This window comes from Anopheles darlingi, chromosome 2 (assembly GCF_943734745.1).
Source record: "Anopheles darlingi chromosome 2, idAnoDarlMG_H_01, whole genome shotgun sequence".
Taxonomy (NCBI): Eukaryota; Metazoa; Arthropoda; class Insecta; order Diptera; family Culicidae; genus Anopheles; species Anopheles darlingi.
The window spans coordinates 92,629,402-92,651,559 of NC_064874.1; the positions used below are offsets into that span (position 1 = coordinate 92,629,402).

A 22,158-nucleotide genomic window follows, 5' to 3' on the forward strand; every position below is an offset into this window, starting at 1 on the left:
GAAGCTTAAACAGGTTTGCTTATTCTCCCACAACACGCAACATTTGGCGAATTATTTTGTATCTTAAAATTGATTCGTTCCGCGTTCGGATTTCACCTTTTGGTCTCATAATTCAAAATTCCACATTGCCTAGCCTCGATTTACTGTCTACAGTGCGACATGGCATATTGTTTCGCCAATCAGTCTCAACATAGGCATAAACACAACTAATCTATAGATTTTATCAAACAAATATTAACCTTGGACATAGCAGCGCGAAGCTGTAATACGAATCACTGTTTGCCTGAATGGATACATTGTACAGCGAAACGCTTTCGTTGTGATGCACCAAACTGTCGCGAATTAATTGCACTTTACTTCATTATCTAAACCAAACCAAAAGAATGATTTGATCTACCAGCAACGAACCATACGATTCGCACCTGTTTAAAATCATTTATGACCACTAGCGGGATAAGGATTAGCCTAAACTAATCCTGATGTGAACTAAAGATCTGTGTTGCATTTTGGCCATCCGCGACACGCACTTAGGTTCACTTGGTATCTTCAACGTGTTTGTTCACAATTTCTTATCTTCGCTGCACTTGATTTCCTTGAATTATTTTGATTGAGCTTTTGATGACACAGGTTTAATGATTGCTGGGGCGACACTGTTCTACTTTAGCTGTCTACATTATCTTTCCTAATGAAAATACGCTTTCTTATCAAAGAGAAAAACATGGTTTGCTTGGTTGTTTTAGGTGGTATTCGTCATTTTGTTCAACATGCATCGTTTCCATCGTTGGCATGGGCCTTTAGATTTCATTTAGGATTTATCATTTGCCTTTTCGAGGAAACGCTAGCGCACACTCCAATGAGGAGTTAAAAATATTGAGAATTGGTTTGCATGCGTGTTGTTGTGGTTTCGGTGTTTATATTGGTCAAGTGAATAAGGCGATCATGTCTCGATAATATCACTAGCGATCGCCCTATTTAAATGGTGGTGTGGTATTGTTTTACATCATACAACATGATTTTACTTTCCATACTACCTGTTGCTCGTCTTAAGCTTTTTATGCCGGAAAGAGATTCCCTATCTGTTCCTGGATTCGTACACTTACATTAATTGATCGTCTAATTATATGAGGAAGGAAAATTAACCCTACGGAAAAGGACGTTTCACACATCTTGTCCTTTTATATGCTTTGTTTTGGGTTTAGATGTGAGTTATCAATTTCTAAAGAAGATTTTTTTCGAATTTGCCCGCAAATGTTTTATCTAACTTCGCCTTTTGAATTTCAACTTAGCGTATTTTATTCTAAGACATTGTTCGCCCTGTACGTTAGTAATGTCAAACAAAACATTACATATCGCTCCGTATAGTAGATAACTAGACATTGGCTTGAAATTTGCGTTCTTTGAGGATCGTAGAGCAATACTCTAATTCCTAATCAATCGCAAGCACTCGCCCAATAATCCTTCTCGTGAGTCCTTTTGACTGCTCTTCTTGTAGGCTATGTGTTCTCCATGTTTAGCACCGTGTTACTAACGTTTTTGGAACGATTTTGTTTTTCGCTTACCTCTTATTTAACCTGCCCCTGTGTACCAGTGCGGTTATAAAATGATGCTATTTCAACACACTTTATATTACCCAGAACTATTGTTTCCACTATCACCGTGATAATATCCATCATGTCATTAGCATGCAAATGTTGGTTCCTTTCTTGCACCATAAATTATCCGTGACGCTTGCTGTCTGCTCAACGTATTCCGCATTCACAGGTACATTATAGTGTGCAAACACTTCTTCTTCAACTGCCCAGGTCCCAGGCAAAAGAGTGAACCCATTCTTTGTGTTTTGATTGCACATCTGATTTTGGTAGAATCATTGCAGATTGCTCACACCTCCTTCGCTAACAACCGCTTCCTGGCATTATGTGTTAAGAGATGTACGACATGTTTTCAGTCACACCGCACTTGTTGAAGACGACTTCCGAATTGCACATTTTGTGATACTAATCTGTGGCACCTGATTGTAGTGGATTAAACATCTCCTTTTGTGTTTGATTGTGCAATTGCATTGTCCTATGTCCGCAAACACAAATCGAATGACGCTTGATGATGTCCTCCTCACGGTCCACGGTAATATGCCCCTGTGTGTACAGTCGAACAATCGTTTCGATCTAGTCGATGTCAACTCAGATGAAATTCGTTTCGGAATCCTTTCAGACATTCTGAGTTCATTGCATCGATCGACCATCGATTTGTACTTTCGCAGTTACAGTTACTTCGTATACTGCCGATGATCAGGTGGAATGATCAGTGAAAACATGTGATCGCGACATATCACTAACTTGGCTCATAAGTAACAATATCCCGAATTTCCCAACACTTCAATTTTCGCTCAATTATTGTGTTTTATAACTGAAAGACTACATTTTTAGCGCGTAGCATCATGCCGATATTAGAGAGAATTGAATTTTAATCGATGATATGTATTCGATCTTGAACATCGATGCCAAATTCATTTCCATTTTGGGTACTGGGATTTAGCAATATAAATCAAATGTTAAATATATACAAAGAGACAACGCAAAACATCTATAATAAATAGAAAAGTTAACTTTTTCGTTTTTGTTCGTGGCCAGTATATAGTGTGTTGCAACTGACGATTTGTTTTCTTGACTTTTTATGAGCTCCCTTTAGCTTGATTCCCTGGCATATGGTAATGCTTCATATTTTATAAATGATTGTTCCTTTACAAAATCAGTCAGCTCATGGACTGTTCTCCGTTTGTTTCTCCTACCAAATTGCAAACTAAAATCAGTTTATGTGGCAAATTTTGCAGAATGAAATGTATCGCCAAATATTTTTAAAAAATATTTGAATGTTAAGCAACGCTAGATTTGGTATCCTTATGCAGTTTCTAGATCTTTGAGATTAAAACATAGATGTGTGAGGGCCGTATGATGGGTCCATACACACGCAGATCTTTAACTTTGATTCTCCATTGTTCTTGAACTAGCCCTTTTAAGCTCATACATTCGGTCGGTTTTCTTCAATGAAATTTGTTTTTGATCGAATATATGAGAGAACTGAATTGAAAGATAATGAAGGACGAACAAATTCAAATTCCTATCAGGTCAAGAGCTGTGTGGCAGTCTTTAAGGCACTCAATGTCATTACGACTTCTTTGTATTTTTAAATGACTGCTTTTATACTTTGATTATGATACTCTGATAAGTAGTATGAATGCATTGGTCATTCTCAAAAGAACTACTTCATTCAATAAGCGGCTTGATAATTTGCGAGCCCATTGCAACCATTGCATATGTAGCTGTGATTGCTGCGCACGAGTGGTACAAAAACTAGATGCCTCTTTTGACGATCTAAAATTAATGTTACATTCAATTAACCAGCAAGACCATTCCTATCACTGTTATCATTGTGGTTGAAGTAGAGGTTTTGAGTGTAATAAAATTAAAGAAATCTTATCAGCTAGTGTTGCCTCTGTACTCGTAATTCTATACGTAATGGTGTGCATTTTCGTGCGAACATCACAAAAACCCGTAAAATAGTAAACAATACTGAAACAAAAAAGTCAAAGCTAAACAAAATATTCACTTATCCCCTGGTGGAAATTAAACATAAACACGTAGAGAATGTTTTAATTAGTTTCTCCCTTTCAATTGATAAGTTCAGGTGAAATAACTCACCGCCCATAAATTACTTGTGCAAGTCTTTATGATGCAGCACCGGCATTCTGACCACTAACGAAATTATTTACAATTAAGGGTTCGATTTAACAATTAATCCAATTTTAGATACTTAGGTTTACATAATTAGTTACATCACAAATTTATACCTTGAAGCTAGAAGAATTCATTGACCGAAGCCAATGAAATAGGCGATAATGAGATTTTCTTAAGTAACATGTGCTACAATGTACCATCGTTACGCGTTTCATAATCGAGGATTATTCATGAAGAGACAAACCATCCGTTTGACTGCATTGGTTTTTCATCTATTCAGTTGTCTTTCAGAGATATACGCAGCACACGATTTTAGCAAATTTTAATTGCAATATTTAGTTTTCCCATTTCCAGTTTCAAACATGAAATTTGAAGCATTTAAATACATTAATGTTGAGCTTCTGTAATACACGTATAATTTGGAGTTTTTTTTACTATACACTTAATATGTGGAAAGCACAAAGAGGAAAGCAGCGGAAAGCACATAACAATTACCCGACTACCAGATCTTCATATTGACACTATTATTGAATTCTAATCATGTTACGTCGAAATATTCTCGCTTGTCTATGATTTTAATACCACGTCCTTCTATTACGAGCGATATAATGGTATTTTGTCACATTAACGAATATTTGTTCATCAGCATAAAGTTTTCCTTTGTGTTATGTTTTCGAGAAACAATTGCTAGAGTTGCTGTGTCGAAAATCTCCATCATTCTATAGCACATGTTACCACAGCCTATGGGGCATCTACAATCAAATGACAGTGTTTCTATTCATATCATGGGCGTTCGGCGTAAAGGAATCCATCCACTAGCCATCGCCGTACATCAAAAGATTGTAACACAAGCAATTAGGTGTTGATTTCGAAATGTGTTGCTATTTCCCATGTATGTTGTGCTTTGAATCATTTAGGATTTTTTGCATGACACCTCGGATTGTTCCAATGGTCATGAATACCCAATTCACGTACATTTGGTCGATCTGCAGCCATGCAGATGTCCAGTCTCTCACACACTTTAGGCCTTTTCGTCAGCAACCTGCAATTCATAAATTGTCTCGAGAAAACCAATGCCACACCACACACTATAAACGTAGCGCTATGGTAATTATTGGAAAACGAAACGTTTTTCTTTTCACTTCACGATATTTAATTCCACTCGTTTTGTGCTATACTTTGGATATACTTTCGCAATGTATTTGTTTAGTAATTTGTTGTAAAAATGGATGTTACCTTTTCATGATATTTCAAAAATATTTTTTGTTTTTTTTTTTGTTATCTTTTGTTTTTTTTTGTTTCGCCATAACCATCCAAACTTTAGAATACAATCATTTCTTCTCACTATAGAAGGTTGATATAAATTTACCATTTGCGATAGTTCATCATATGAATCGACACCATTTAGCTACCATATTACGATTCAATGTTTTCTCCTATTCGATATCAACTGTTATCAGCATTCCTTCAAAGCCTCATAGGTTCAAATAAAATCTTTTTGTCTAATCCCTTCTCAACGGTTTTAGTCTTGATAAGTCGGTTCAGTTTGCCTTCCATGATGGCAACGAATTTCATTGTTTCATTGTTATTATTATTTAATTCAAGAGCACCATCAATCAGTTATTATGATTACTTGTCCGAACCTTGTCTAATCTTATGACCAAGTGCCAACAAGTTTTAGCAATATTGGTTTTCTCGATCATCGAACAAAGCCATTTCGACACGCATTCACCTGACGCTGTCTCGTCGCAGTTCGCTTATATGCTTACAAGTCTTACAGTGTATAGAAGAGTTTAATAGAGCATAATGGATTGGTTACTCGAGTATAGTAATATAATGGTTCACACTAAGAGTACATAGAAGAGGAGGAAAGTACACTTATTATAGTTTCTCTTAGTTATTTCGATAGGATTTTTTGTTTTGCGGTATTTGTTTTTGGAAAAGGTAAGGAACACGATTTTTACTCTTCGTTAAAAAGATGGTTCAGTTGCATTATTTGTGATAGGATCCGTTATCCAATGAGGATGACCTGTACTTTCTCGTAGCAGCTTCTTCGAGTCATGGTTCATCAGTTTCCCTTCAGTTTATAACTAATGCTTACGATGCGAAAGATGTAATGCAAAATTTTGGCATTTGATTTTTACTTTCTTTACTTGATTAAATGTTTCATTTCTGTTTCCATTGCTCATAGCTATTGCTTTAGCCGCTGGCGCATATTTGTAGTTGATCCCTAATATGACTAGAGGAAAAGGATCCTATTACGTCGTAGCGCATTATGTGATCCGTTTTCCCACTGGAATGATAAATCAATCAACCACTGACCCACAATAAAAAACTAGTTCAGTGTGGATGTGTGTGTGTTTGAGAACGTCACTTCTCGCCCAACCATTGGTAATTTTACTATCAGAAACGATAAATGGAATCGAGAAACGCAGCAAAACGCCACCTGTACCCGAGACTCCCTTTTCGTTATAGCGATAGTAAAGTGTAATGTAACGAAACGGTAGTATAAACCAAATTAAACTAGCGTGACACAACGCGATTGATACGTTCGTTGCGGGAGTATACCTCTCGCAGTTACTCCCGTTGATAATCGTGAAAAGGTTGAGTGAGTGGGTAGGTGACGAAGCAACAGCTTAGTTTGTCGTTCAAAGATTGATAACATCTTCGGTTCAGCATAGTATTGGTTTACGCTCAGAACTTCGTGTTACATAAATATATTGTCATAATTCGGATTTTATTCTCTTTTTTTGTCATTTTCACTCGGTTCGAGATTCCACACGAAGCGACACCACATGGAATTACGCTGACGGTCGCCTTGAATGCTTTGAATCAATTCGGTATTCTAGAAATATTTATCCATGTCCCACTTACACACTATTTAATTTTTATTGATGATTGTTTGGCTTTCGTGCGTCTGTGTGTGCATGTATGGTTGTATTTTTCTTTCCTCCAGCTTATATTTGAATGTTTAATTCACCTAGTATAAGGTGTTAATACTTGGTTCTAACTCTTTTATTATGGTTTTACTTAACTCAGTAAATCTTAAAAAATCTCACACTCACATAAATTCTTCATTTTGTTCAAATGATTTTTGTGTCATTTTACGTGTTCCTATGTGAATATCTCTCTTCTGGACTCATCAATTGTGATATATTATAAATAGGTATCGACGCTGAACGCCGACCGATGTTGTACAATCTAATACTATTTTTTTACGTTTTTCAAACGACTGTCTTAGAGTGTTCTGTTTTTTTTTTTGTATTAATGTTTTAGCTACGAACCAATTAAACCTCTTTTTTACCTACATGCTCATCGCTGCAGTTTATGCATCGATGCAGTTTAAATGTCGTTTTTCTCCAGTGAACCAATGTCATCGAATGGCAACGCAATTGTAGCATTTGTATGATAAAATATGCCTCGCTTTACTAACATCTTCACAATTACTTGCACATACCAGATTACTTAGCTGCTTCCTTACTGCTACAGTATTGTTGTTATACGTTGTTGTTTTTCAAGTACTACTACTAGAAAGTTTGTACACACAATTCGTATAGGATACGCACCGGTGCGTTCACTTAAGGTTTGTTTTTTTGTCCCCTTCGGCGACCTCTAGTTTGTATTACAATAAATGAAGCAGTGTGTTTTTGTTGAAGACGAAGGAACTGCGCAACACATGTCACCAGTAAAGTCAGCGTGTACAGTTTGTATGTCTTTGGATCACTTGTTTGGATTGCCGCTTTTCCCTTTTTCATTTTTTTTTTGTTTCATTTTTTCCTGCTGCTGTGGTTTTTTTCTTTTCCACTACAAATGGCATCATTTATATAGATGGTTGATCAACGGAACAGCAACAAGAACGTTCCATTAATGTCACCTCTCCACTCCACGGTAATCGTGCGCCTCTGTTCGATTTGATAAAACAAATAGCATTATTGCGGTACGGACACGTAGCGTAATGAATCAGGTTTGGTGCTGACTCGCGAACTTGCCGCATAGCCCATCGTCATTGAACGCCTGAGTCGAAAAACACACAACTTAAAAGCAATATCAAAAACGTTTGAATAGTAGGTTTTACGCCTTAGAGGTCATAAACGAAAGACACATGCAGTCATTCTTCACAGGATTCACTGTCATAACTTCATAATTAATGATGACAAAATATCATAGCCTTACAGCAAGCCGACGAACTATAACGACATTTTCGCCACAATTCGTTTGATCCATTGCACTTAATCATTGTTAATCACTTCTGTTTGTTCTACTTTTCCTTTACCTGTCCTCATATTTGTTATATCGAAGGCTCTGGTTCAAGTGTCTGTCTGGTTCTAACCAAGCAATATTATATTTATCACATATTTGGCCTATAAGATGCTCCAACCGTACCAACCCATCGGATAAAACTGAGCCCGAAAGGTAGAGGTGGCCGCATTATTACACAAAGTCACAAACATTCATGTAATTCATGTATATAAAATTATTGGCGATCAGCGATCACCGCTCTATCACTACCACCCAAAAATCCACGGACATCGATATTCATTCAAGGACAGAACATTTATGATTACATTGAACTTTGTTATTTTTGCTTTTCTTTCATATATTAACACTATTTGATTTTTGCTTTTGTTTCATTCTGCACTTATCCCTCTCCCACTTAACGCTTGACCTGTTCAGCACATCCCTTTCACTACTTTGATCTAGGAAATATTGCTTTAGATAAGATGCGCTTGATAATAGGGTAAGAGCAATGTGTAGCTATATATATTCTACTATACCCTCGTCACTTGGTTCCTACAACCAATATTAAGTGCTAGTTGTTTCGCAATGTTCTCTTTGCGAAGTCGCCTGTAGAACGGTTTATATTCCTAAGCAGTTTGATATCGCGTAATGGTGGATGCGAGTTTGCTTTCATGTGCGCTATTGTACGCTTCCAAAGTTCCCATCTTTTTAATTAATCTTCTAGAGACAATGTTACAAACGCAAAATAAAAAAAGTAAAATTAACAAGCTACATAAGAAGGATCGTACGATGTATACAGAGAAACATGCTAGCAAAACTTGCTCAGAAAGAAGACTTATCTGATTGAGATGTGTGAACACAAAAACCACCAATCGATTTACATATAAAAGTATGGCCGATGCAACCGATACAACCCGTTCTTACTTCTTATGACAATCATCGAAGCTAATAAGAGACTTAGTAAGGTCTAATGTTGTAAAATGATTTTGTTTTGTTTTGTTTGTTCCGCGTTTCGGTTAGCTTGGCATAGAAAATCACAACCATCACCTTCGGTTTCGACATCCAGTACTTCCAGTAAAGTCTTCCGACCACCTGCCATGAATGCCATGCGTCATATATGAAGACCAAAATATTACTTCGGGACATGGACTGTGCTTGTTTGCATTATGTAAATTGGCAAACGTTGTTTGCAGAAAACGATATCCGGCTCGTTAAAACCCCTAAAACGATTACGTGCAAAGCAGACTATCGGTTTGATTTGTTTTGTTTCTTTTCGTTCTTATAACAATTTCACTTAAACTTTTACCCAAAAACGAACTCAGTGAAGCAAAAGGTAAACGTTCTCCCATGGTTTCTTTTCCTCTCCTCTGGATTTTTATCAATAGTAATTCCGCTTTGAAACACTTTTTGTATTTTGTTGGCAACTCAGCGAGTATACGGAATTTTCAGTTCATTTGTTTGAGATCTTGTCAAGTGGATGTGCATGTGTGAGAGATGATATGTTAGATATCATGTTCTATACCATAAACATTAACGAGCTCATACGATGGGTAGCGAATTGTCCCCCTTCCCCCAACGTGCCATAAATAGGAAATGCATAGTTCATTTATTATCTTCTTTGGAGAAAAAAAATCTACGATTACTGCTTGTGCAAATGCAAATAGTTGCCTATCCGCTCGGCTGGTGTCAACGATACGTTAAATGGTTTTTACCGCTCTCAGTTTTGGACGATACGCTTAAGAGGTGAATGTTCAATTACCCAAAATACCAACAGTAACGCGGTAAGATTGGGGAGGCATTGCGATATTGTCCCACGAAGCCGGATCAATCCACGAAAGAACAAATGAAAATAGGTGTATCATTGCATGTAGGCCCACCCTTTGTCGACTAAGTAATAATCTACATCATCATATGCGTACAGTCGCATGCACACAGTGTTGAAAAACAATAAAAGATAGTAACAAATAAATATTAAACTTCAAAATAACAGCGTAGATAGCTAAAGGTATACGTCGGAAGAACAGAAATACATAAATTATCAGCAACATTCACGATGCATCTCGCTATCCTTACCTAACGCGCAAGAGGTTTCACGGCTTTTTTGAGGGGAATTAAAAACAGTTCTTAAGGTGTTACTCCCGAATTGTTTCATTGGAGCTATGCTCGTATTTCGCATTAATTGCTGCTCGACCGCTTCACTTCGTGATCATCACTTCTGGTACAACAGAACTTACCGGACACGCGAACTAGCTTTTTAATTGAGCTCACTGCCTAGCAGGCTCTCTGGAAGGAATGAGTTTAGATTCGATGGGGTACCGCGTTCACCAGACCCATCCAGCGGTGTCCACAGATTACTGCCACCGCTAGCAGTTGACCAGGATGTGCCCCATGTATCTGACAGAAGAGCGGAAGAAGAGAGAAAACATACAAAATATATTCCATTAATCATCACATAACCATGCCTCATCTCAGGACATCCCCACCAATAACGGAATCAGAGCGAGGCTACCTGACCATTTTACGCTTACCTGCCCCACGGTTGGCGTTCGGTGCTGGCGAGCGCCACGTCTGTGAAAGGCCAGTGTTTCCCATGTTACCACTGACACCAGTGCCGCCTCCAGCACCAACACTAGACGGTGTTCCACCACCATTCTGACCCGGTAATCCAAGATGTTGCAGTATGGCCTGTACCTCGCTGTCAGTCGGTGATTCTGCACAGATCGTCGTGTTGCCCAGGACGCAGTTATTCAGGGCAAGCTGGGCTTTACTGGCTTCCTCGCGTGTCAGATACTTGCACAGTGCGATACCGTGGTTCAGATAGAGATGGAAATTTTGCAACGGTCCGTGCTGCATGCATAGCGTGCGCAGTGTCGAACCATCGATCTATAAGAGAAAATCACAGACATCACATGATAAACAGCTCCAGCGCAACGATGCCAACCAGAATGATGTGGAACACGCCACCGAATGCTTACCTGTGCGGTCAGATTTTTCAGTAGCAACCAAGTCGAGTACCAAGCACCGGTTGCACCACCGGCGGACCAATTGCCTGCAGAGCTATGGCTTGGACGCTGTATCCAGCCATTGGTTCCAGTGGGTCCACCAGGAGTTCCCGCTGGTTTGCCACTAGAGAGACCTGGTGGTGGTCCACGAGGGGTTTTCGGTACACCACTACTTCCGCCAGCCCATACATCACTCACACCCGTTACGCCGCTGTCTGACCAGGTGTTCTTTCCAGCTCCACCCAATTTGCCCATACCAGTACCAGCTCCAGATGAGTAGCTATTGTTGTTATTGTTGTTGCTACTGGTGCTATTGTTGTTTGCGTTGTTGTTGTTGTTGTGGTTGCTCGCATTAAAGCTCCAGGTCGACGAAGACAGGCTGATCGAATCGGTGGGCGAAGGCTTATTACTGTTGGCAAACAACTCCGAATCCTTTGCCGAACCAACCGATATGGAAGCAATCGGACTGCGAGCAATGGAACCGGGTGTAATGGTCGGATCCTCCTCAATTTTCATCTGTGTGCCCTGTGTGCGAAGACAGCCAGAGGCCGCAAACATTATGTAAGGAAGCTCCACTTCAGCGACACATACGTGACATGTGATCGTTCTACCTACCTTCCATGGTTTGCCAGGTTCGAACTCCGGTACCAGATCCGAAAACGAGTCCTGATTAGACGACCAAGCATCCTTGGCGGTGAGTTCATTGGCAGCGCTATTATCCGGCCATCCGCTAGTATCACTCATACCACTGCGTCCTGATGACCAGGTACTATTTTTGTGAGAAATTAACAATTGACGATCCTTGATCAGATCAATCCTGTAGGTGGTTGCGAAGCCATCATTACCTGTCGCTTTGCAGTCCGCCCAGTGTTCCCATACCACCGGCAACGCCACCAGCCTTTGCGGTTGTTCCAGGAGCCCGCGAGAAATCCGTCAGATCGTGGTTGTTACCATCTTTCTCCATCGCCGGCAGCTTCCACTGGTTCAAGCGTGACTGCTGACTGGTCGATGATTGACCCATGCCTCCACCGGTACCACCGTGATGAAACGGTGGCCCAGCGTTGTGGTCCTTTCCAAGCGACAGATCGGACAGCCCGTGCTGCAGGGCGGCCAGATCGTTTTGCTCCCGATGGAAGTTGCCACCCATATGGCCACCACCCATATGCGCGGTAGGGTTATTGCCCGTCGAATGCTGTTGCTGATGATGTTGCTGTTGGTGCTGCTGCTGTTGATGCTGCTGCTGCTGCTGTTGCTGATGCTGTTGGTGCTGTGGATGCTGTTGCTGTTGTTGCTGCTGTTGCTGCTTGACGTACAGGGTCTGTTGCGTTGCGATTTGGTTTTGCAGACTGGCGATCTGCTGCTTGATCTTGGAAAGCATTGCAATCTGGTTGTTGCTACCCGCACCTCCGCTGCGCTGCAAATTGTTCTGCGTCACCTGCAGTTGCTGTTCCGAGAACAAGACAGTGAAATAGATGGACCCAGCAGTAAGTACGAAATAAGTCAGAAAACAGGTCGATCGGGGACTATTGTTGAGATTTCGCGTTTTCGCTTACCTTGATACTGTTCAAGAGCTGGTTTAGCAGCAGGAAAGTTTGCGGGGCAAGTGGTTGGTTGAGAATCTGGGGATTCAGGTACCCTGTCTGAACGGCCATCTGTATCTGCTGCACCAGCGATCGTAGCTGAGTCGAAGGCTGCACTGATCCTTGACCATTACCAGCACCACCAGCATTGCCACCACCATTACCGGCATTGATACCTTGATTGAACGGAGTCATGTTGGCACCCCCTCCAACCCCAGCACCCATCTGTGGTGGAGCTTGGTTCAGATACGTACCCAATGACTTTGACGAAAGAGCGTGCAATCCAGATAAATTCGGATTACCTGCGACACCACTACCACCAGACATTCCATTTTGGTTGTTCTGCAATAGAAAGCTTCGGATTAGTATTCGGTATTCACATCGATCGTAAGAAACGTTACCTGTTGGAAGTGCAAGGAAGGACCACCGGTACCTCCTCCGGTGCCATTGTTACCACCAGCACCGCCACTGCCTGCGCCAAGATAGCGACCACCCGGGAACGGAGGTTCAAACATGCTGCCCGCATTCCCATTCCCGCCGGACAAAGATCCACCGCCTGCACCACTACCGCCCAATGGATGATCATCGCGTCGCCAGTCTCCGATTCCAATGGAAGACCCACCGCCTCCGACGAGCATGTTCGGGTTACCGGCTCCGGCATTTCTCTGCAGCATTTCAGCAGCCTCTTCGAGATTCATGTTTGCGGCACGCAGAGCAAATTCGACGTCCTCCTTCTTGAAGCCCATCTCACACAGAATGCGGTATTGTTTGCTGCTCCGTATGATCTCAAGTGGCCCGTTGCCGATACCACCAATGTGCGACTTGTTGGGCATCTTACCACCAGCACCGGTCACGCTTCCTAGCCCCGGACCTACACCACTCCAATCGTTGCCCATCATATCATTGCCGGCACCGCCGGTGCTACCGCTGCCATCGGCCCAGAGGCTGCCAGTGCCAGTACCGAGTGGTTTCTTACTGTTCCATCCCTGGTTAACGCCAGGGGCGCCGGCACCGGATGCACCACCATCCATCCAGGAGCCTGCTCCTGCTCCTAAAGGACCACCAACGGGTCCTCCTTTGTCGTCCCAATTTCCTCCTGCTCCTCCATTGCCCATTGCTGGTTCATCCCAGGAACCGTTGCGTGTCATCGGACCGCCAGCAACACCTACCGGTCCTCCAGCGCCACCACTGCCATGACCTCCACTCCACATGTTGTCCGACTTTAGCTGGTTTGCAGCAGGACCACCCCCGGCAGCTCCGAGCATACGAGGGCCTGCGCCACCAATTGGACCTGCTCCTAGACCACCACCGAGTGGTCCGTTACGACCATTGCGTAACATTGAATCGGTACCACCTGCTCCCGGTCGAACTTGTCCTACTCCTCCTCCCGGACCATTAGCCCACAGCGAGGTGCCATCATCGATGTTGGGATTGCGACGCATGCTCGGTGGAGAGTTATCATCCCAGCCACTACCACCAGCACCTGTTGAGATCGACTTTCCGGGTGGAAGTCCTCCAGGTGCTCCACCAGAGGCTCCACCAGTGACGCCACCACTGAGCTGCTGCCACTGATTGCCACCCTGGTTACCTGGTGCGTTGCTGCCTCCCGAAACCGAGGACATCACACCCGGTGGGGGCATCTTTCCCAATGGATAGTGTTCCAGCATACCCGACGATCCGCTCAGCCGGCCGGAAATGCCACGAGGATCTCCGCGGAATTCACGTCCTTGGTCCAGCACACCCGGTGGTCGCATGCTACGGATATCGACCGACGGCAAACCATCGAGCTGAGAGGCGAGATGCGGCGGTACACCAGCACTAGCAGATCCTCCAGCGCCTCCTCCGAGTACGCCGCTTCCACGCTGATCACCAGGACCAGAATTCCAGCCGCCACCGCCGCCACTAGGTCCCACACCACTTCCACCACCCCATTCATTGTCCTTCTTGGGTGGTGCGATTCCTGCACCAACGATACCACTCGGTGGCCACATGTTACCACCAGCACTACTGCCGCCTGCGCCTCCAACACCACCAGCCCCAGTAAGGCCAGTTGCTCCCTGCTGCCATCCACTGGCCGAACCAGCGCCAACGGATGGACCACTACCAACCATCGGTACCGAGTTACCGCCAGCCGATGGAGGAGGTGGGCCTCCACCAGCAGCCCCCGGTGCACCGGTCCACACGTTACTTGGCTCAGCACTCGTCTCATCATCTACGCCCCAGGTACCACCATGATGGCTTTGTGGTCCCCACGGTGTCTTCTGGGATGCGGCCGGTACCGGTGGCTGACCACCATTACGCAGATTCGTTTCCCACAGCTCGGTCCCATTGTTAACGGTCGCTTTGAGGGTTGGATCGGGCTTGATGCTTGGTTCCGGTGACGCTGGTACATCCCACTGGGTGTCTTGGTTGACGTGCTGACAACCCCAACCATCCTGGGCGAACAGTGCCTCGCGCATTGAGTTCAGATGTTCCAGCTTCGAGGAAGGTGTCGTAGCCATTTGACCACTCACTGCAGCTCCTCCTCCGATAGCTGCAACCGCAGCAGCAGCTCCTGCTCCTCCTGAGCCACTTCCAGCTGTCGATTGCTGTTGATTGCCTTGCTGCGCCTGCGGACCAGATGGGTTGGATCCATTTGAGCCATTCGGGTTAGCATTCGATTGTTGTCCCACTTGTGATTGTTGCTGAGAACCCACGGAAGATGGTGGTTTGTTTGTGTTCACTACTTGATTCCAACCTCCCTGCTGATTACCGGAACCATTCGTCGGTCCAACGATCATACTTCCGCCAGACTGGGACACCAGACTAGACTTAGTCAGCTCCTGTGATGAACTGCGTGGCCCACCTCCAGGGGGGCCCGATGATGACAAACTGGTTTGTCCGCTGCTCCACACCTGTTGTTGCTGCTGCTGCTGTTGCTGGGAGCCCACCACTGTCATGGGATTAGCGGACGTGTTCCATCCGCTAGCAAGAGCAGAACTTGAGCTACCCGGTGGAGAGCCCCATGCTCCTGCTCCTACTGTTCCTGCACTGTTCAGCGAACTCTCTCCGCCACCGCACAGTCGACCGCCAGCTAAACCTTGTCTTTCCATCGATCGCTGCACCTCCGTGAGCCGCAGTAGATCGTCGAAGCTGGTTGGGCTCTGTTGGGCAGTTGCCATTGCGATGCCGTCGTTCTTGCGCACTTCCAAAACTCCTCCAATACTCTTCTACGGAATCCTGGTATGGCTTTCGGATCCTTCGAAGCGTTCTAGTGCCGAAACTTCGGCTTTACTAATGAAAGCCTAGAACCTAATTCTAACGTTAACAGTTAATCAGGTAAAGAAGAAAATCACATCCCAACGCTCGGTAGAGCGCGTTTCACGTATAGAGGAGTAAACGAGCACGCCTTATTGTATCGCCATGGGCCTCGCTATGTAAGTAATGGCGGTATTCCTTTGGCCGTACTGTCACTTGCTTCACTGTTTAACAGCAACGTACCGCGACGCAAGCAATACCGTATTTGTAGTCCTATGTAGTTCCTATTTCCCCTTCCACCAAGAAATACTGCTTTTTGGAATGTTTCCGAATCGTCCAGCTAAGAGAAACTGCACTTGCTGCGTTGTGCAGACTTCACTTTAGTTCACTTTAATAACGGTTTTTGGCGGTACACAATCAGGATACACAATTCCCGTGTCCTACAGTAGGGACTCCTTACGCCGTCACGTCACTGCACATCGGAAACGGTGTTCGGCCTTTCCTTGCTTGCCGCTTTGTGCCGCGAAACCGCGCGTCAGTTCGTTTCAGTCTAGACGATCACTTAGCGAATCGACGACGCCGTCGATCGCCGGGGCCCTTGCGTTCCGGGATCAGGTATCGGCGACACACTTGCTCAAAGGTGCAGGTGACTGATACTGATGACAACAACTCTATATATGTGCTTAATGGTTTCTTTGAATGATCATGCCGATCAGCGATATCGATCGATGAAACACCTGTTGCTTTACAGAGAGGGCTAGTAGGTTCAATATTAAAGCTGATTTTGGTGGTTATCTCATGCCCGCAGTGTTTGTCCTACGTTCATAGCCTCTTTGCTGAATAGCAGAGATAGATTGGCATACTTCAGTTACAGCTTTCTGCCTGATGCAGCTGTACCGTATTACATCTTCGGCGCTTCAGCTTCGATCCAAGGATAGGGAGATTAGATTTGTGTGTTTCCGGTTCTACCATTTGAGCTTTTCCTTTAAGCACTTTTTTTCTTTCTTCCCACAACATTAATGCCCTCGATGCGGGGTTTGTGCCTTTCCACTTTGCGCTGATGCACCACTGCAGCGCGAAATTCAGGTAAAATGGCAATTGCCCAGTGGAACTGTCAACGGCATCAATACGCGCACAAGTGGAGTTGATAGGTTGCTTAGCGGTAAAGGTTTGGGAGACGATTCTACCATCCCTAATCTGGCGGCACGCACGGAGGAAACAACCTCAAAGGTATATGTAATCGCTAGCAGCGACAATGGAAGATTTCACTATACTTGAAGAGATTGTATCACTGTGTGTGTAGCGTGGATCATCGAATCACGGGGTTTTGTAGATTATTTGGTATTGAGTGTTTGCTGCTGCTGCTGCGATCGCCGCTGCTGCTTCGTTCCTTTTAGATCACTTAACTACTACTTTGCGCGCCTGGATGCGTGCGCGTGCGTTATATTTTGTTGTGTGTGGTTATTATCAACTTTGGTGTTTCCTTTTGAAAGTACCACCCCACACGAGTCCACGCCGCCGTTAAGCCGCAGGTACACGATCGATCGGAGAGATTGATTGTTCTCAACTCGACTAACTTCGATTATGATTTGTTAGCGAGTCCTGCGGATGATGCTGAGCCTCCGTAAGCTTAAGAGCACCTTCACCATCTGGCTGCCGCTGTGCTAACATTAGATTAAATCTAAAATCAATTTGCTGGCGCCACCGGAGTAGGACGAGAAAGCAGCTTGTTCCACTAACTGCTTCATTCACGATGCATCGTGATGCGTTGTTCCGTCGGACCTGCAAAGGGGGAGGGAAGGGGGAGAAACAACGTTAGCTGCCAGGCAGACGATCGCCAGCAATCAGTCCCAACCAAAGCTACCTCTTAGGACGGAGATATATGCCCCCTTAGTTACACTCCAGCAACCACACTCGCTCATCTAGGGTATTCTAACCCAGGTTGTGGAAGTAATATCACAGATTTTTATCAAACGATTCCATCCAGACTCGCAAAGAATGCGTGCATAGCTGCGATGCGATGGATGGTGGTTGTGATTGCCTAGTATCACACTATACGTCGTCGTTTTGCCTTCTCTCCTATACCATCCTTGCTGCTTTTATTCTATTTTCTTCTTTCGGTGGATTGTTGTTTTGAATTGGTTTCATCAACTGAAATGATAAGAAAAGAAACAGTGGCGATAAGAAGAATGAAAAATTTTGATTATCCTGCTAGTGGGTGGCGTCGCTGGAAACTACAAAACAAGCGAAACTTCTTTAATGTCCTCACTTCCTCATTCCAAGCATGTTTGCAACGAGCTTTGAATCATGACCAGGGCCCAAAACCTAATGCCTAATAAAATTTGATTCAGAGCTTTTCCGCTTTTCACTCGCGGGAATCGTGCCATCGTCATCGTGGGACCATCTTGCCTCAATAGGATCTTATGTGGCCATTCCCACCGTAGCCATTTCTATGTCGTCATGCTTCTACTTATTGCTTCATCAGAGATCCCTCTTCATCCTTCAGCAAAGAGAAAAGCTGCGTCTCCGACGACCAACCTCCGGTATCATGGCCCGTTGCCTGAACTTGCGCCTGGCGAACACCCCAATTATGCGGAGAGATTGCATTCCGTTCCGTAGCTCATGGACCGAAATTATTATGACCACCATCGTGCCGGCGTCGTGGTTTCGCTCCATTCTCTTTGTGATCATTCTCGCGGTCTGCTATGTTTGTTGGGATACCGTTACCTGGGGATCAGCGGAGCAGCGAGAGAACAGTAACAGAAGAACAAAAGAAGACTCGAGCCGATGTTCTACCCCTCCCAGAAGACAACACGAAACATGGAGCAATAGTTAAATGCGAATGCGAGAAATATTTTGGTTCGAATCACAAACCAGTAATTGATATTGTATGACAGTGAGTGGGCATCCTTAAAGTATTTTAGGATATTTATCAGCATCCAATCGAATCTACCAAAATGCCCTCTTTCTACCATATTTCATCGGCAAAAGTTTTGGCAGACTTCCAAGGGATACGAGAAATGTTTTTAAATTCTATAAATCTCACCGGCATTTCGCCTACGCCCCTCTTTAATTCACTTAACGTTAACCGAATGTATGAAAGATACCAGTGTACGTGGCGCATCGCAGCATAACATGTCTAGCTTTCAAACATTCTATTCTTCTGTTCTCAAGGGCTCCAAGAGCACTTGCATCATCACGATCAACACGCACCAGAAAACGCAGACGGTATACCACTTCTTTTTCTTCGTCTTCTTCTTCTGAGACCCTTGTTCAGAGTTGGCGGAGGCTTTCTGATTCGTAGACCGGTGAACGTCTTTAGCCTCTAGGCACAGAATCACGTTCGTAGCACGGTTTCGGAGTTCTGTGGCGAGCTCGTAGGAACGTAGGTATGAATGAATTTCGCAAAACACAATTTCGGAGGAAACGGACGCACCGTTGACCGACTGGAGGGCTCGCGAAAGGTGCGCGACGTGGCACAAGAATGGCGTACCGTTGCCCGTCATGCGGGTCGTTGAACGTTGGTGTGGTCCACAACGATCGAATGCCAACGTTGGCCCAGTTGCACAACATCACCTCTTTAACTGTGTTTGCAGGAATTGTGTATGGAATGGAATTATTTCCAAGCCAATCTCTAATGTCAAATATTTCTATCTGATAGTCTTTTCAAACCCTTTATTCTAATTTCAACAAAACAATCACCCAATAAGTACACAAAAATCTACTTCAAAATAATTCCCAAGATATACCTGATGTATTTTGCTGAACCATTTTTAGATTGATATTCTGTCGTTGATCGTCCTGTTTCTTGGTGCAAACACACAGCACAGCGTCCCCCTTCGAAATTCCAGCATCACCACAAAACCAAATGAGCGATCGCGAATCTGTGTTGGCCCCAAAAACGGAAAGCGCAGAAACGCAAATCCGCCTCGGTAGTGCTCGGTGTGCTGCGCGTTGTCGTGGGGTCATTCGACACGCAGCACAGATCACGATGCCCGAACACCCCCATCAGTTGGCTGCATCGCGGGCACGTAAACAAAGCCAAAACGCAATAAAAACAAACGGTTCAATAAACTATTACGTAAAGCGGTTCACTACAAACGCCGCAGCGTAGTACCCGCATCAGAAAGCGCGAGGTTTGGTGGCTTTCGATGTGCCGTCAATGGTAGTGGTGAGCAAGTAAACGAGCGACTACAAGGTTACTACTATACACTACAAAAGTGTTGACTATTATTTGAACTACTCTAAACCAACACTCAAAGCCAGTAGACATTACTCATTGAGATCGGCAGCTCATTTTTAGTTTGATTAAAAATAGAGTATAAAATAGCTTTTTGATTAAAAAAATAATTTCTGTCCTTAGCATTTGCAAACGTTATCCCTTAAAATAAACAACAGTTCTACATACATGCAGTTGCATTGGATTTCTCGTTTATCATACAGCGTAGAGATTTCGAATAATAAATTGGAAACCCTGTTTTATTGAAAGATTTCTTACAAAAAAGTGATCGCATTTTACCAGCAAACGACTCTTACCACTTCAGCATAAGGGGTTATAAATGTGGTTTTCAGTGCCGGCCCCATCTTGGCCGTTTTCTTTGCTCTTGCCTCCGTGCACCAGCAGCATGCACACAAACGAACGGTGAGCGGTGCACATACAACTCCATTTGAATTTGAGGCCAAACGAGAGCATGATTCGGTTGAACGATTTCTACGATACGTGGCGCATGGATCGAGGGGTTAAGCTATGAACCTCTGTTCCACAAGCCGCGGCACGAATGGTGGGAGTGGCCACAACAATGACGATTACATAAATTATGTCAACGGATGTCCCATTGACCGATAAGCGGTACGGCAACCGAATGATATTTGTAAAACAGTATTGCTGATTGTAAAGTCACATAAAATGATAGGCAAATAAGTTTTTGGACGGATAGAATTAACACGTGATCACAAACAAGTGATCTATACCATTAGCACCTTTTTTATATAGAAAATACAATTGCAGCCTATACAGTAAAGCACCTACACTACCTTCAACAACTTGCTAGACACGCAGCAGAAGCAGCAGCAGCAGACACACAGCAACAATATCTGCTTGTGGCGATCGGATCCGCTCTGCAAACTGGCACAAAGACAAACACCAACTTGTGCTGCACCAAACCGTAAACATTTATCCAGTCCAGTCTAAGCCTCCCCAGCAGCCCCAGTTGGTTGTAGGCAACCAACCGGAACTAGGCAAGTGTGATGCCGGAGTGCACAAGAGGCATAGAGCGCATTAAAGCATAGTTTACCAGCAAAACCCTGATGAACAGGTGTGTACATAAGTGATGCTATCATGTTTGCCTATTGGCAGCAATCCACGGCACATGGTGTGCACGAATCTAGAAATGTGTTTTTACCTTTTGTTTAACACACGCTATGTAACATAATAACAGGTTTAAATTCTCTATTAAAAGTAGCAAGATCACTGCCGCCCCTGCGAAGACTTATTAATCCATTTGCAGTGCTACAAAAGAAGATCGTTATTGCCTCATTACAATCATCACTGGGCAATGATCGTTCAACATGAGACAAACCGTTTTTGAATGGCACAATACTTTCTTCTAACTGAACGCACTGAACGACCGGTACTTTGAAACATGAAAAATGCTATATTATTTAAACAACCTGAGTCAATAATGGCATCGAATCGTGTTAAAATGTTCCCCCCAAAACAACGGCCGGGGATTCACAAATCATCTTCTGTACGGCACATGTTGCGTTCACCTCCGATCGAAGTGTGAGTGTTGAGCCAAACCGTGTTGGGTAAACAACACCGCACATTTCGGTTCGCTGTGGTGATTCAAGGTCGCTCCGGTCACTACACGGATCAAGCAAACACTCGGAATCGTCACTAGTGGAACATCTAATCTAGCCAAATGGTTTTTGGTGTCATCCTTCGAATACTATAGGCGCACGCAGATGGGTTGAAACGCAACAATTTTCACAGGGAAAATTTACACAAAGAAATGCACGAATTTGATCCAAATCAAAAACGATTTCATTAATATTCCATTTCAATTTTAGCACTTATGTGTTCCAGCGTATTCGGAGCGCGAGCGTCATCCTACGCCCATCGTTATCAATCAAAACTGGCTCTTGCTAACGCATCGCAAATATGGTTCCACTTCATTAGTATACTCCGGTTACTCCATCGATCGAAACGATGCAAATTCATGTAATTCATAATTTGGATGTTTATTTATAGTTTCCCTATCGGCAGCTCGACAGAGAGAGAGAGAGAGAGAGAGAGAGAGAGAGAGAGAGAGAGAGAGAGAGAGAGAGAGAGAGAGAGAGAGAGAACGAACGTGCGTTTCGCGCTCATTT

General features: G+C 43.8%; 1 protein-coding gene across 1 annotated transcript in view; it reads right to left on the reverse strand.

Annotated features, from left to right (window-relative positions):
- LOC125951800 (protein Gawky-like) overlaps positions 1–22,158 on the reverse strand; it is a 29,368-nt gene that overhangs the window by 5,008 nt on the left and 2,202 nt on the right. Inside the window, exons 2-9 of the mRNA XM_049680853.1 lie at positions 17,654–17,940; positions 12,954–17,571; positions 12,526–12,894; positions 11,818–12,416; positions 11,588–11,741; positions 10,946–11,497; positions 10,499–10,853; positions 1–10,364 (exon numbers count right to left, since the gene is read on the reverse strand). The exon at positions 1–10,364 is cut by the window's left edge and continues 5,008 nt beyond it. Of these exons, the coding sequence (XP_049536810.1) occupies positions 10,225–10,364; positions 10,499–10,853; positions 10,946–11,497; positions 11,588–11,741; positions 11,818–12,416; positions 12,526–12,894; positions 12,954–15,713 (4,929 nt within the window). The 5' untranslated portion in view covers positions 15,714–17,571; positions 17,654–17,940 and the 3' untranslated portion in view covers positions 1–10,224. The remainder of the gene's footprint in view (positions 10,365–10,498; positions 10,854–10,945; positions 11,498–11,587; positions 11,742–11,817; positions 12,417–12,525; positions 12,895–12,953; positions 17,572–17,653; positions 17,941–22,158) is intronic.